We start from the raw sequence: 15,677 nt of genomic DNA, 5'->3' as shown, positions 1-15,677 counted from the left end.
CAATGTACATTTGATAACCGCACTGAGAATATCCTTGTTCTTAGGAAATACACACTGAAGTATTAAGGGGTAAACAACCTATTCTCAATCGGTTCAGAAAAAATAAATAACGGAGAGAGAGAGAGAAAGTGTGTGTGTGTGTGTGTGTGTAGAGAGAGAAAGTGTGTGAGTGCATGCGTGTGTGTGGAGAGAGAGATGCTAGGACTAAAAGAGGGAGAGAGAATGAAGCTGTGATGGTACGTGTGTTTTGTGAGTGATGCACTGCTACGTATAGTTCTAGCATTCAATTTCTGGACAGAGAGAGGCAGGAAATGATGTGAGCAGTTACTACTTTATGTGTATAAATTCCTTTTTCCTGAAGGTTTGGGATACCCTAACACATTTGATAATACAAGTTTTGTTTCTAAGAGGATAGTCATTACATCCTAAAACTGGGACTTTTTAATACTTCTTTCCCTGATTATCAAAGGAATACATATTCATTTCATAAAATCTGGAAAGTACAGAAAGTGTTAGAAAGAAAGAAGAATATCATGGATAATGTCATCATTCAGAGGCAACCACTGTTGAAATGTTTGGTTATTTCCTTCTAAGCTTCTTTCTCTTTGTTTTGAACCCTAGCTGAAGTTATGTGGTAAATAAAATTTCACATCCTGATTTTCTTGCTGTTGTTGATGGTGCTTTGCTTATTTACTACACGTATTTTCCTAGAACATTAAAAATAATTGCTAAATAATTTTATATCCCAAAGAGATAATATAATTTACTCTAGTAGAATTATATTGACAAGGATATCTCATTTTTACAGGCCCCAGCTGTGTCGGTATGATCTTGTATTGATGGAAAACGTTGAAACAGTCTTCCAACCTATTCTTTGCCCAGAGTTGTAAAGGTAAACTATTGTCAGGACCCCCAGGTACCAGCAACATCAATGCTACAGCTACAGGATTTTTAAAGCTTCACCTCCCCTTCTCCTCAAGGCACAAAAAGCACGGAACAACCAGGTTTTATTTATTTACTTTTTTCCCTCTAGTAATGTCCTGTGGATGTCACATTGCAAAATGTCAAATGACTTTGGATTATGAAACAGCCCTGGGAAGGGAGCCCCTAAGTAGGGCAAGTCAGAAATATCCAGGCTCCCCGGCGGCCCAGCACCTTGTTAGGTTGTGTCCTGGGGCCTCATTTGTTCCGACTTGTCAATTCTGCTGCCTGTCAGTTGGGCAGTTCTACCCATCACAGTGGCCGGCCAAGCAACTTAAAGGGAAGGACTGGCTGGAGACCTCACTTTGGACTCACCCCCACGTTCCCTATGCCAGCTCCCTGCAGACTCTGCACAGAGAAGGAGTGGAAACCAGCCTACCTCACAGGGCTCTTGGGTGGGTTTGGGAGGCAAGGCTGTGAAGGGTTCTTTGAAATCCTCTGGGTGCCACATCTGTGAGTGGCTTGATACGTGTGAATATGCTTTTATTTATTTTGATATGGTTTATCTAATATGGAATAAGAGAGCTTCTCCTTATCAACACCAGCTTCTCTCTCCGGCTATTTGCTCTGGAAAGGCAGGAAAGCCACACCCCTGGCTTCCTGCCATGTTTAAAGTGGGGTTGGGGCAGGAGGAGGTGGGGACAGACCAACAGCCAAGAGGGCAGCTGCTGGGACTAGACGGTAAGTGCATGAGGGAAGAAGGGCAGATGAAGCAGTGGGGCAGCCTTGCTCACAGGCACAAGGGGTGGGGCGAGAGGCAGGAGAGGAAAAGCAGAGCTTGTTTTTCACTTAAGGTGAAGAAGCATCACTTTATACGCAACCCTCATTTTAAGCAGTACTTAGGAAACGTTTTGTTTTTCTTTATTACCACTGTAATCTGTCACTATTGAAGGAAATTTAGAAAACACACAGATGCAAAATGAAAATATGCTATCCATAACCCCACTTGTTGGAGGTTATTAACCTTAACCTTTTGGAGCGATGCTGAATAAATACATTCACATGTTTTGCTAACGTAAATTCAAAGCACTTACCGGTTTGCTCTTGGAGCACCTGAAGCTTCCAGTTTGAGGAATTCTCAGGCTTCCCTAGGAAGAGGTGGGATCCATGAATCTGGAATGACAACAGCAGCCAAGTCAAGAGGCCCCTGAGGTCCAAAGTCGGAGAGGTCAGAACCACCAGAAGATGGTCCTTGAGGTCAGATGCCCAGGGCGGAGACAGAGCCAAAGGAGCAGACACCACCTATCCCCCAGCTGTGGCCACTGCAGAAAGGTTCCTGGGATTCCAGAGTCACAGGTCCATGAACCTCCTCCCCATCCAGGTGACTGCTCCTCCACTGCTTTCTGTGTGAACAGCCTTATTTTAAAGAAACACACTCTCTTTCATAAATGATGGAACTCTGTAAATATAATCCTGTGTGGCACACCTTATCTTTATTTATACACATATAGCAAATCCAGAGTCTCTTCCAGTTAAGTGAGGGATGCCGGCAACGCATGTCTGAACTCTGAAAGGAGTAAGGCTCAGCGATGCTCCTGCCCACTTGGACATCTCATCAGCCTTCCTCCTTCCCACGTTTCCTCAGCAGTGATGGATACAGAGATTGCAGTGCTGACAGGTCCTGATTTCTTTTCAGAGTTTTATTGGTCCTGTATTTTGATTAGCACAATCACTGCTTTGTCCTCTCTGCCTTCCTTGGTAAGCAGGGGATCAAAACAACAGCAAGAAAATGCCAGCAACAGCACTTCTGTCAATGTATAAGCTCCTCACACCAGTGGGTCTCTCTGAGCTGTTTCTCCTAGCACAGCGCCCACCTCACTCTGGAGTAGGTGGGTGGATGAACAAACAGATAAATGAAGGAGTAAAGGAGGGAGGTTTGTTTCCTGGAGTGGAGGTGAATTTCAGTGAGTTTCATGTCAGAGTGATCAGGTGAAATGAAGGCAGTTAGAGGTGTGGCCACTCTGTTCTCATAATCTTTCTCCCAAGGCCCCTGGAACTTTCGACTCTGTCTCTCGTTATCCTTGCCTCTCTTCCCTTCCTTTTTTCCATGTATTTGTCTGAGTCCCCAACCCAAGATGCAATTCAACTACAGCCTACCCTGTTCCCTCCCATCTTCACCGATATCTCCCACTCAGCGTTTGGACTTTAGCTGGACGGTCACTTCCTCGGGGGAGTCTTCCTGGCCCTCATTTCGCCATACAGCCTGCTGGACCTCTCCTTCCATAGCACTGTTTAAGCTGCATTTTTTTTTTTTTTTTTACATTTATGTGTGTGATTATTTGGTTAATGTCTGTCTTCTCCACTAGACTGCTCTGCCGGGCACAGGCTGTGTGCCTAGTGTGGTGCCTACAATGTAGTCTGCGCTCAGGAAATATGAAATGAAATGAACACTCTCCATTATCTTATGAGCCCTAAGGAGCCAGGTTGGGTTGTGAGGAAGGACCAGCCCTGCATCCCCAGCCGTAGCCCCTTTCCCTGGAGGCGCCCACCCTTCACTGCCTTAGACGTCTCTCCCATGAGCCTTTGCTACTCTTGCTGTGACCTCTGGAGGCCCACTGCCCACGCTCCCTGGGGAAAAAGAGAGGCTGGCTCTTGTTTTCACGCTTCAACGCAACTTCCAGGTGGTCCCAATACCATTCTTCAGGAAGCTCACCTATCCTGAAGCCTAGGAGATTTTACTCTCCCCAACTCCTGTGTCTGCACCTCAGCTAAAGCCCTCCAGGACCCTCAGGCATTCCTGGGTGACGCTAAGCCGGGCTGGCTCGCCCACGACTCCCTTCCACCACCCACTTTGCCACCAGCTTTGTACACGCTACCGTTGCAGCTTGTATTAAGCCATATTGTAATATGTTTCCATGCCTGGATCTCCTGAGACTGGGGTACCACAGCTGCTGCCTATTTGTCTGTGCTGTCCTAGCACCTAACACAATGCCAGGCACAAAGCAGGTGCTCAACAGATGTCTGTTGAACAGAAGGGAGTGGATGTGTCCTTCGGGACTTGAGGGACCCACCTGCATTCTGTTTGACATCAACACACTTATTTCCAAAACCTAAACTCAGAACCTCCCACCCGCAGACCCCTGTCCCATATTCTCATTCCTGACCTGGGATGCCAGCAACAGAGATCCACTCATATTAACCCAGATTTTATTAGGGAGAGGATTCGCGGAGCCCCAGGACGAGCTGAACCATCAGGCCTCAGGAAGGGCAGGGATGGGGGCCGCCCTGGAGTCCTCAGCAACAAGAGCCCACGGGCCTTCCCTCACCCTCGTGCTCTGCCATGCACCTCTGACTCAGCTCCGCTCCCTCCGCAGGGCAGCTGTGGATCCCTGGGGTTCGTGGGGCCACTGGGTCCTCGGCCACTCACCAGGTGGCCCAATTCCGAAGCTCAGGGAGAGGACCCAGCCCTTGCATCCTCCTTTTGGGGCAGGTGTCCATCCCGTTGCCATGGCTGTGGCTGGAGCGGGGATGGGGAAGCAAAGCCACGTGGTCCGATCAGCGCTACTCCTTTCAATTGCTCTGTGCAGATCCAACTAAGCCGGAAAAGGCAGTTGAGCCCCGTGACAAAGACCCATGGGGAGTGGCTGGCTAACTCGCTCTCACGGGAGCCTCTTGGCTTTTCTCCCCTCCCACTCCCCTGAACCACTAGCCCTCACCTGTTCCCAGTCCAGCGTGTGTCCCTCGTGGGGGTTGCTGCCGTCCTTTACCGGCTGCCTGGCGTGTGCCGTGAGTGAGTGGCCCCGTGCGGGCTGTGCAGCCTGCAGGCGGTGCGCTGGCTGCTTAGAGCTGGCTCTGCAGGTGCTGGGCTGGGGGTCAGGGTTGGGGAGAGCTGGGCTGGGAGTGGGGAGCACAGTCCAGGGCCTCTTCCCCAGAGGAGATGGGTTGAGCAGGAGAAATCCGAACGGGAGGCGAGGGGGGTAAGTCAGGGGCAGCGAGCAGGGGCTCGGGCAGGGAGCCTGCAGGACATTAGGTGTGCACCTCCCGTAAGGGCTCTGTCAAAGGTCCCTTACCACCTGGTGTTGGCTGAGTCCCACAGCCCCTCAGGTCTCCCTGCTGGATCTTCCACGGACTCGGACACTGCACACGGGTTCCTTTCTAACAGTTTTTCTTGGGCCCCCAGTGCACCCTTCCCCTACCCTACTCTCATCCAGCATCCCTGAATGAAATCTTGTCCTCTTTCACCAGTTCCACTATACCCTTTCCAGGCTTCTGATCTCAGTCTTCTCTTTGAAAAAGGCAGTGTAGGGTAGGTGGTTAGGCTCTGCTGTTTGCTGGGGTGTGACCTCTGTTGGCCGACTTCACTCTGCCTAAGTTTCCTCCATTCTCTGGACTGTAAAGTGGGGGCTGCTAAGAGCCCTGCCTCATGAAGGTTGTTACATAATAAATACATTCATGTGTGTAAAAGGCTTCCTGTGGGATCGAGTGTGCTTAGACTCCATGAACGTCAGCTGCTGTTACTTTCCCTCTCATAGTGTCCCCAAGAGACGTTCCCATTTCAACTCTCTCCTCTAGATAGATGTCCTCTAAATCTGAATGTTTAACCTGAGCTCTGGATTCTCACCTGCTTGTTCAGAGGCAGTGCGGGGCCGAACAAAGAGCATGGGCTCAGAAGGGGCCAGTGAGGGTTCAGTCTTGCTCAGCACTCAGAGCCGTGCGCTTCGCCAGTCCTCAGAGTGACTCCATCTGAACACCTGCTCAGCCACTTACCTGTAAGAGGGATGATGATACTTGCTTCTCTGGAAGCTTGGCCATGTGTTTCCTCTGTGGCACTGTCACGCTCTATAACTCTCTCCATCCTCTCCCGCAACCAAAGGCAAAGTGAAGTCCTTGAGAGCAGGAGCTTTTCTTCTTGTTCTCTAGTCTGCACATTCCTGGCACAGGGTCAATATCGTTATTCATTCACTTTCTCTCTTCCTATACTCCTTTGAGTTTTCAGAATCAACATGCTCCAAACCAAACAACCAATCATTTCCTCCCTAGACCTGGTCCATTAATTTAACAAACTATTATTAAGTGCCAATAATAAGCCAAGCACAGGGCTAAGGGTTGGGACAGACGTAGGATGCTGTGATCTTGTCTCACAGGAGTGTTCAGAGTCTCCTAGGGAGATGGATGATGACACTGGAGCACAGTATTTGCAATCACAGGAATACAGACACGCCACAGGCAGCCCCGAGCACAGAGAAGCAACAACCTTTCTGACTGTAGGAGCCAGAGGAGGCTTCTCAGAGGAGGTGACACTTGCTCTGGGTATTGATGAAAGAGTAGGAATTTTCAGGCAGAGAAGTTTGCCAGGGAAGAGTGTTGTCAGAGGCACAAACTAACACGGTGCATGTTCAGCTGGAATGGGAGATGTGAAGGGGGAAAATGAGAATGGAGGGCTGAGAACATTTCCCCGTGTTTTAAAATGGAAAATTTTACACATACACAGAAATAGGGAAAATGGTATAAAATCCACCTCCATGTGCTCATTATCCAGCTTCAGCAATTATCAATTCAATGTCCAATCCTGTTTTATTTCTCTCCCTACTCACTACAGTCCCATCTCATTATTTTGATGCAAATCCCAGACATTGTCATTTCATTCATAAATACTTCAGTATCTTGAAAAGATAAAGTATATCTTTTTCTTCTTACAAATGAGTCATAGTATAGTCTAACACTGCAACTTGTTTGATTTTTATCCAAGCCATCTCTCTGGCTGCTGTACTGTATCAGGATAGGTAGAGTTGCCGCCCTCTTTCAGGAAGCTACTTAGTGTTCCATTTGTGAATACACCATAATTAACCTCGATAGGCCCCAAATGATAGGCACTTAGGTTTTTCCCAATATCCTCATATCAAAACAAAGTTGAGAAAATACTCTTGAACATACATCTTTGTCTACCTATGGGCATATCTATGGGTTAAGTTCCTGGACATGGAATTGCTAGGACCTTGTACACTTTGAATTCTGACAGGTGCTCCTTATTTGGCCCAAGAGGGGCCAAATCCTTGTTGAATGATACAACAAGGATGGTTTTCTGTTGTCCAGGCTTGTGACATTTTGGAGTCCTCTCTGTCATTCTCCATTTAACCAGCCATGTCCTGCGAACTCAACTCCTCCCATTCTGTCCATCTTCCTCCCCACTGCTGTGGTCCTGGCTCAGGCCTGCATCCATTCTCACCAAAACAGCTGCAGCTGTCAACTCAGAATGTAGTCTAATCACCTGCCAGGGCAACACATCTTAAAACGGGAACTAAATCATTCTCTTGCTTCAACACCTCTGTTGGTGTCTCCCCACGTACAATATTAAAAAAAAAAAAAAAATCCAACTCTTTAGCTGCCTTTCCATGCTTTCCAGTTTCTTCCCACCTTCTCACTCATTTCTCACACACTTCTGGGCTTCACAGAAACTGGATGTTAGTGCCTTACTGGGCCCCCCAGCTCACCTTCTCCTGTCTCTGTTGTGGAAATCTTGCTCATCCTTTACGGTGCAGTCAAATCCCACCTCCTCCATGAATCCACGCGGTGCAGGACCACTAGTTCTGGACCCAGGGTGCCTTGGATTCTAATCGTGACTCTCTTGGGGAATGTCACAATCTTTCTGAGATTTGGATTTTTCATCTGTTAAAGACAAAAATACCAACCTTGCAGAACTGTTGTGAGGATTAGGGGTAATGGGCACCTAGTAGGCGTTCAATAAAAGGAAATTCTCATTTCCGTGGCCGCTTTGACTATCCCACCGCGCTGGATCCGAGCCTCTGGTTCCAGCGGGCTGTATTTGCTTCGTGTTAGAGCTGGTGGTCGACAATACTGTCGTGACCACTAGACTGCAAGCTCGCTGTGGGCAGGGCTCATGATTCACTCCTCGCGCCTGGCAGAGAGCTTGCAAATGAGCGGAGAAAGAGACAGAGATAAACGTAGAAAAAATGTACAGATGGAACCAGCACAGACGCAAGCGCAGAGCGACCGCAAGACAGGTTTCCGCGGGAGTCTGGACCCAGCGGCGGGCGGAGTCCGGGTCGGGGGCGGGGCCTGGATATGGGGGCGGGCCCCGGAGCGGACCCCGCCCCCGTCCGTCCTCCAACGCGCTCCGCCGGCGCAGGCCGCTAGCAGCGAGGTTCCTGCCGCTGCTTCCAGGCTCCTCCGCGGCCGGGCGGCTCCGGGTGCGGGCGCCGAGATGCGCCCCCTGCTCGGCCTCCTCCTGGTCTTCGCCGGCTGCACCTTCGCCCTGTACTTGCTGTCGACGCGACTGCCCCGCGGGGCGACGCTGGGCTCAGCCGGGGAGGCTGGAGACAGGTGCTTGGCGGCGGTGGCGGGGACCGGGGTTCGGGTCAGAGGAAGGGAGCCGGGTTCCAGGATGGGGTCTGGGAATCGGAGATTCGGGTTCCCGGAGCGCAGGCGTCGGGGGCTGCGATTCGGGGTTCAGCTCTGGGACTGGAGATCGGGCCGCGTCTACGCGGTCTTGGGCGGGCCGGGTGGACGAGAGCCGGCGCCTGGCGGTGGGCTGGGACCTCGCGGAGCGCGGTCTGGCGCCGCCGGGGTGGTGACTTGCAGAGGGAAACGCGGCACCTCGCCTCGGCCGGCGCCTGCTGGAGCAGCTCTGTTCCCGCCCTTGGGGCGCCTTCCCAGGCCGAGCCCTGACCCCCGTTTGCATCCGACCTTCGCTCCTCTGTGGACCCGCGGCCGCTTCTAAACGACTGCTCCCAGCCTCTCCCCATCGTCCTCCCCACTTCACTTCTGTCAGGTCTGCCCTTGGGACTTGAAGACATTCTCTCTTCAGGAGAAACGTTGATGGACAGCTTTAAAATTATTCACTAATTATCCGTTGTCTCTTGGCTGTCTCTGCTTTTCCTTATACTCACCGACAGGGTGAGGCAGGAGGCGGCACAGATACCTACGGGGCTGGTTTGTCATGATAAGTCGGCATACTGTTTATAAAGTTAATGGAAGTGTGTCAAGGATGTTGCTGATGTTTGAATGTTAAGACAGCTGCTTTCAGTGACTGTATTCTTTTGCTGTAGCTGGGAAGGCTCTGCTGTGGGTGTCAGACATACTAAGAAACATTCTGATGAGAACCAGGAGGGTTTGCTTATAATTGATCACTGATGGATTCTAGAGTTGTTCAGATGGCAGAGGCAAGGTAGCCTTTACACTGTAACCCTTGCACAGGGTTCAGAGTGCGCTGAGGACCATAGAGAGTGAGCCGGGTGAAAAGCAGTCTCTTTGAAAGGGTTGGTTCCAAGCCTGATATATTATCAAGAAGATTATGTTTATTGTATGGGACAAATATACTTTCCCAGGGAATCTTTAATTGGCTCTTTTGTAACTGATAAAGCGGTCGTTTTACCTAGTAACTTTGGAGCAGTGTGAAGTTTGAATTGTCCTTGGCCTAAAGCTTAGGGGGAGGGGGCCTCCTGGAAAGGAAGGCAGTTTAGGATGTTTCCTACTTGCCCAGAAATTAATCCATTTGCCTCTTAAGAATAGTTCATAAAACTTGAGAGCTAAGAGGGAACTTAGTGATTATCTACCATCAACCCCTCATTTTTCTGATAAGGAAACTGAGGCTCAGGAACTAGCCTGAGATCACACAGCTGAATGGTAGCAGACTTGAGATGCACGCCAGGTCCCTTGCTTCCAAACCAAGGCTCTTCTCCTTGCCTCTGCTGTGTTATATCAGGTCATCCATTTTCCTGGCCTCCTATAAACTGTGTGTTCCCAGCAGACCAGATGATGGGCACATTTATAAACCTACTTTGGAAAGAAGACACACAAGTTACTTTATTAGGTATTAGGCTGATCTGGACTCTTGTTTCCATCTGCTTTTCCAAATCTCAGGTCACTGTGGTTCCCCTCGGACCTGGCCGAGCTGCGGGAACTCTCTGAGGTCCTTCGAGAGTACCGGAAGGAGCACCAGGCCTACGTGTTCCTGCTCTTCTGCAGTGCCTACCTCTACAAACAGGGCTTTGCCATCCCTGGTTCCAGCTTCCTGGTCAGTATCCTGCCCTCCTCCTGTGCCTGTCTCCCAGGAAGCCACCTTCTGTCTTTGTAGAGGGGCCCTTAGGCTGCAGATCCTGCAGTCCAGAGGACAGACTACTGTGGCTGCCATTTGCTGACAGCTTTCCCTGTGTCAGGCAGTCCTAGTTGCTTTACCTGCACGACCTTATTTAATTCCCCCAAGAGCCAGGAAGGGGCACCATTATCCACATTTTACAGATACAGAAATGAATGGTGAGAAGTTAAGTAACTGTCCCGGGTGGCAAGGCGAGGAGGGGGTAGGGCTGGGGTCTGAAGCCACGTCTGCCCAGCTCCAGAGCCTGCCTGTCCTCTCAGGTATGCTGCCTTTGTTTCTAAGGATTTGATAGCTGTGGAGCACTATCCTTGAGACCTCCCCCCCTCCGCATGGTGGTTTTTCATTTAAAACCTGTTTTCTCCACTACTCTGTGAGTTCCTTGAGGGCAGGACCCGTTCCTTATTCTCAGCCTTTGTGTTTCTTTGCCTGGCACAGGGAAGTGCCTTCATAAATGTTTGATGAACGGGTGCAGGTTGTTCCTGGTGATGTTAGGCTGTAGAGGATCAGGAAGTGTCCCTGGTGTGGAGAGGACGAGTCACTCTGGTTTTCCAGGCGGCCCCGTGGCTCTTGGGGGCCGCAGTGTTCGACTTGGGCTTGTGCTCGGGCTCTTGGATGCTTCTTATCAGTTGCAATGTCAGGTGATACAGAAGAATCTGTGCTGTCCTCCCAGCAGCCTTTTAAGCTGGTTGGTGTAAATGTATATGTATGTTACGGCTTTGGGTAGGTTTGAATCCCAGCTATGTAACCCTGAGCAAGTCATTTAACTTCTCCAACCCTGTTTCCTCATCTGCAGAGCTGGGATTCTCCTATGCAACCCCCTCGGATTGTTATGTGGGAGGATTAAATGACACAGTGGGTGCAGAGGGGCTGGCATGGTGATGGTGCGCCTGGCACACGGCAGCCCTCGGCACTTGTTGAATGATCGGGTGACTGAGCAGGGAGCCTTGAAAGCTTCCTTCTGTCCTGCTTCTCCCTCCTGCCCCAACATTCAGCTCAGGCTGGATCCGCATAAGCAGTTTCTTTGTTAGAAACTGGGAGAAATGCAAACATATTCTGCCAGGAGGGATGGGGGTGTGTATGGTGCTTGAGGTCAGGGCCGACTCCTGGGGCTGCCCCTGTACCTCTTTCTCTCTTGAGCTGATCCCTCTTCAGGGCAAAGAGCCAGCTGCTACCTGAGGGTGAATCCTGTCTCTGCCTCGTGTGACCTTGGGCACAATACCTCATCTCACCCCATCTCAGTACAGTGGGGTGAGGATGGTATACTATACACAGGGTCGTAGTGGGGATGAAATCAGACATGTAGTCAAGCGCATTACACACAGTGGGTGCTGAGGAGATCCCTGCCTTCTCACTTGCAGGTCCCCCTTTTACTTTCCCTCTTGGATTCCATGTTTGGCAGGATGATGTCTACCAGCCAAGCTGCACTTAAGAAGTATTAGTGCACTTTTCCATTTTTGTTAATCTAAGGCTTTTTTTGAGTGTTAGCTACAACTCTGGCCAACACAGAACCCCCAGTGTTAGCATACCACAGAGATGTAATTCCTGCAGGAAGCAAGGAAACGAGACAGCTTATCTTATGTGGTCTTACTGATGGAAAATTCATGGTTTGTGTTAAAATAGCAGAAATAACTTGTGAGTTTCATTTCTGCCTTCCTAGAGCATCAGGGTTTGCAGGACCTAGTACAGCCCACGCGGCAGGCTGGGTGCTGTATACACGGATTTTCCCGTTTAATTCTGTCTTCCCCTCTGAGGTTTTAATCTTCTTCTTGTTTTAAAGGTGAGGAAACTGAGGCCGGGGTTGTAGTTCCCAGCTCTTTCATCACTTTTCATTCATCTCTTTAGAGTGGGAGTTGGGTTTTGTCCAGGAAAATCACTGAAGGACGTGGGAACCTAGGACTCTTGGGCTCCAGGACGAGATGGCTGGTAGCTGCCAGATGTTCTCACAGCAGAAGGTTTGTTTTCTTTGCAGAATGTTTTAGCTGGTGCTCTGTTTGGGCCATGGCTGGGGCTTCTGCTGTGCTGTGTGCTGACCTCGGTGGGTGCCACATGCTGCTACCTGCTCTCCAGTGTTTTTGGCAAACAGCTGGTGGTCTCCTACTTTCCTGACAAAGTGGCCCTGCTGCAGAGGAAGGTAAGGCGAGGGGGTACATCCGAGGGCCAGGCCCCCAGAAAGTCACCATGTGGCCCTGAGGGGAGTAAGGGTCAGGAATTTCCCACAGTGCTCCTCTGCCCTGCCTCTGGAGGTCCCAGGGGTTCTGTTGATGTCTCCAGGAGACGCAGACCTGAGCTCAAATCCCAGCTCCATCTCTACCAGCTCGGTGTCTTTGGGAAGGTTCCTGATGTTTCTGAGCCTCACATACGTCCATTTTAAAAATGAGGAAAACAATCTCTCCCCTGGGATTTACAGAATATATAAAGTATGTAGACCAGTGCCTGGCAGCAACAGGTTTTCAATATCTGGAGATTCTTTCTGCTTCTTAATGGCCTTGTCTTCTTTGGCTACAGGTGGAGGAGAACAGAAACAGCTTGTTTTTTTTCTTACTGTTTTTGAGACTTTTCCCCATGACGCCAAACTGGTTCTTGAACCTCTCAGCCCCGATTCTAAACATCCCCATCGTGCAGTTCTTCTTCTCTGTTCTTATCGGTAAGACGTGGTGGGTAGGTTTGAGTCTCACAGTTGTCGTGGGCACATGCCTGCCTCTGCAAGCACAGGCTCATGAAAAGCATCGTCAGGCCTTATCTAAAGTAATTGTTCTTGATGGCAGATCTGCTCAGGCTTGAACATGAAAACGCATAAAAAGACTTCTGGAAAAAATAGGGGTTGTTCATTCTGTAACTGTATTTAATGCCTATTGTGTGCCAAGTACGGTGCCAGGCCCTGGGATTAGGAGAGTCGTCTGTGTAACACACCCGACTTGGCCCATAGTAAGGGCTCAGTAAAATCAGAGTTGGAGTGAGGGTACGTGGGTGGAAGGGAAGGTGGAGGCAGGGGAAGGGTCAGAGCAAGGGGCTTCCTGTTTGGCTTTGGCCCCTATTTCGATTAAGATCTGCCTTAGGAAGAGCTGGTACTAGTGCGGTTCCTTCTTGCCTTTTGACAATGGTATGACCTTCAGCAGCGCCTTTCCCTCAATGGGCCATTTGGCCAAATGAGGGGCCAGGACTAGAGCAGTGTTCGCTAAGTAGGAGCTTTGGACCACTTTCATCTGAATGGTAAAATTGCTAACATCCTGTAAAATCACTATTATTTTCTCCACACTGGAAGTAAACCACTCTCTCTAAGCCTGAGGCAAGGATTGCCTCTCTTAAACCTTTAGAACATGGAAGGAAAGATTACTCAGGGCTCTGGCTCAAACATGACAGATCTGTGGTTGAGCAGCTGTTATTAATAGTGAATTCCTGAGAGAAGCTGAGATCTTAAATCGAAGCAGAATCTACCACAGCTAATTCTGTCAGACCGGCTTTTAGACAGAGTGCCTCAGCACCTCCGTTAGCAGCCTGTAACTATCCAGCTGGCACGAGGCTTGGAAAGTCTCTGCAGACCGGGATTCTGGTTCCCCCTCTGACAAGCTGTGTGACCTTGATGAGTCTGTGATCTTGAGGCATCATCTCCTAGAGGAGTGGGTCATCTGATGATCCCAAGATCATCAGAATCTTGGGAGAGGGGTCAGGAGAGGCTGTTAGAATGCAGGTTCCTGGGTTCTACCCCAGACCTGGGTAACCAGAATCCCTGGGGTGGAAGCTGAGGATGTGTTTTTAACAACTTCACCAGGGGATCGTTATACAACCAGCCTCTCAGGCCACCAGTCAGACCTTTAGGATCCAGTGGCTTTGATGACCTCTTACAGAATGTGCGTAGTACTACTGCTTCTAAGAAACTTGTTTTTATCAGGCACACTGTAAACCTCATAATGCTGGTGCTTCTCTCCACTTTGGCTGTTGAACACTCAGAACCAAATCTGGGGACCCCACTAGCAAATGAGTGAACTTTATGCATTTGTGCCTGCGTACTAACTGAACTTTGTTTACCTTCTCTCATTTTGTTTTATTCTTCATTTTGTTTTTTCCTATTTAAAAAAAAATTAAATCTTACTGTAGTATATGTATTTTTTGTAAACCATCTCAAGTCCTTTTGCTGAATGAGGCAAATGTATGTGGGGAGTGAGGAAAGGAAGGGGACGAGTGAAAAAGAAGGGAAAGAGGTAATATGTTTAGGGGTCAGGAATTGGGCAAAAACAGTACAAAGCTGGAGTCACTGTTACGAATTCTTAGTGACATTTCTGAAGGACTATTGTTCTTGATTTCCCTGCTCCCCAGTAACAGGCTCTCTCCCTTTTCTTCTTCCAGGTTTGATCCCATATAATTTCATCTGTGTGCAGACAGGCTCCATCCTGTCAACCCTTACCTCTCTGGATGCTCTTTTCTCCTGGGAAACTGCCTTTAAGCTGTTGGCCATTGCCCTAGTGGCCTTAGTTCCTGGAACCCTCATTAAAAAATTTAGTCAGAAAGACCTACATTTGAATGAAACAAGCAACGCTTACCATCTAAATAGTAGAAAGGACACGTGACCTGGATCCTTTGGTTGCCACATCCTTGAACTCTGTTGTTTATTTGTGTAATGGGTGTGGTCCTCTGAAGCCCCTCATTGTTTTTAAATTATTCTCAACAGGTGATGTGGACACTATTCTTCTGTGTGCACTGTGTTATCGTGAAGGACACTCTGTGCTCTAGAAGGTGAATTATATCAGGTTCTCAAATCAGCCCTGATTTAGTAGGACACTCTGCAAGACGGATGGCCTCCTAGCAAATCCTGTTTGTATTTTATTGATTGACAAGGAACTCAAGGTAGTCTGTTGTACTTGCCTCTTGCCAAGCCCTGAGCTGCCTCCAAAGAGGATGCTGGCTGCCCTTGTCCAGGGTGCCTCTTCCGCGCAGTGATCGGCTGTTGTGACAGGTGTTATCCTTTTACATCCCCCGTGGACATGATTAGTGTAGATAATGACATGTGAACCCACAACACTGACCCCACTCTTCATCTTGTTAGTCTCCTGAAGAGTGATTCCTCTGTACTGTTTTGCTGATGACCTACCTCTTCCATAAATCACGGGAAACAAGCTGACGAACTGCATAGGATTTCCATGTATGGCTCAAAACCACAGTGATTGCTGTGATGCTCTATGTTCAAATGCACTGATAGTACCACATATGTCAGATCTCTTGGTTGCATGTCCTGACAATTCAGCTGATTGCAAACAGACTATTAAACATCAATGGAGCAAACTCTGTATGTTATGAATATGTTCTGGAGAAGTTCTTACCCATGTGGATGGGCAGAACCCTTGACTCACCTGAACCAAATGACCGTCAGTACATTTTCTAGTCTGTCCTTTCTGTGTGGGAATCCCTCCTGTCTTGCTGGGAGAATGGATTCGGTACATTCCAGTATCAGCCAGCATACCCTCTGAATGCTTTTTTTCATTTTGTCATTTCCTGAGAATAACTGAGGGATAATTCTATCCTTTAATTGAGGGAAATTAAAGGGGAAATTAGATTACTTTGTTGTGTTGTATTTTAATGATCTGTAGCTGTCATGGCTTCCTATGGCTGCAGTATTGAATTGGCACAGACCTGGGTTCATGCTTCC

At 49.0% G+C, this 15,677-nt stretch overlaps 2 protein-coding genes across 4 annotated transcripts in view; both read left to right on the top strand.

Annotated features, from left to right (window-relative positions):
* Positions 1–2,392, top strand: part of LIPH (lipase H) — a 42,728-nt gene extending 40,336 nt beyond the window's left edge. For all 3 annotated transcript variants that reach the window (XM_057739146.1, XM_057739147.1, XM_057739145.1), the window contains one exon: positions 809–2,392. In XM_057739146.1, the coding sequence (XP_057595129.1) occupies positions 809–890 (82 nt within the window). In that variant the 3' untranslated portion in view covers positions 891–2,392. The remainder of the gene's footprint in view (positions 1–808) is intronic.
* Positions 2,393–7,674: 5,282 nt separating this feature from the next.
* TMEM41A (transmembrane protein 41A) lies at positions 7,675–15,310 on the top strand. Its single transcript, XM_057739149.1, has 5 exons — positions 7,675–8,262; positions 9,802–9,955; positions 12,006–12,167; positions 12,542–12,680; positions 14,381–15,310. Exons 1-5 carry the CDS (start codon positions 7,820–7,822, stop codon positions 14,599–14,601), a joined length of 1,119 nt encoding a protein of 372 aa, XP_057595132.1. The 5' UTR covers positions 7,675–7,819; the 3' UTR covers positions 14,602–15,310.
* The last annotated feature ends 367 nt before the right edge of the window (positions 15,311–15,677 follow it).

Source organism: Hippopotamus amphibius, chromosome 6, assembly GCF_030028045.1.
Source record: "Hippopotamus amphibius kiboko isolate mHipAmp2 chromosome 6, mHipAmp2.hap2, whole genome shotgun sequence".
Lineage (NCBI taxonomy): Eukaryota > Metazoa > Chordata > Mammalia > Artiodactyla > Hippopotamidae > Hippopotamus > Hippopotamus amphibius.
The sequence above is the reverse complement of the archived record's forward strand: the minus strand, read 5'-3'. Positions and strand labels throughout refer to the sequence as shown.

What these genes read in the sequence shown, in the direction of transcription:
- TMEM41A (XM_057739149.1), top strand. Translation starts at nt 7,820, where the DNA reads ATGATTCACTCCTCGCGCCTGGCAGAGAGCTTGCAAATGAGCGGAGAA. An exon ending in GCCGGGGAGGCTGGAGACAG is followed by an intron (nt 8,263 to 9,801) that starts GTGCTTGGCGGC and finishes TCCAAATCTCAG; the next exon opens with GTCACTGTGGTTCCCCTCGG. An exon ending in TCCCTGGTTCCAGCTTCCTG is followed by an intron (nt 9,956 to 12,005) that starts GTCAGTATCCTG and finishes TTTTCTTTGCAG; the next exon opens with AATGTTTTAGCTGGTGCTCT.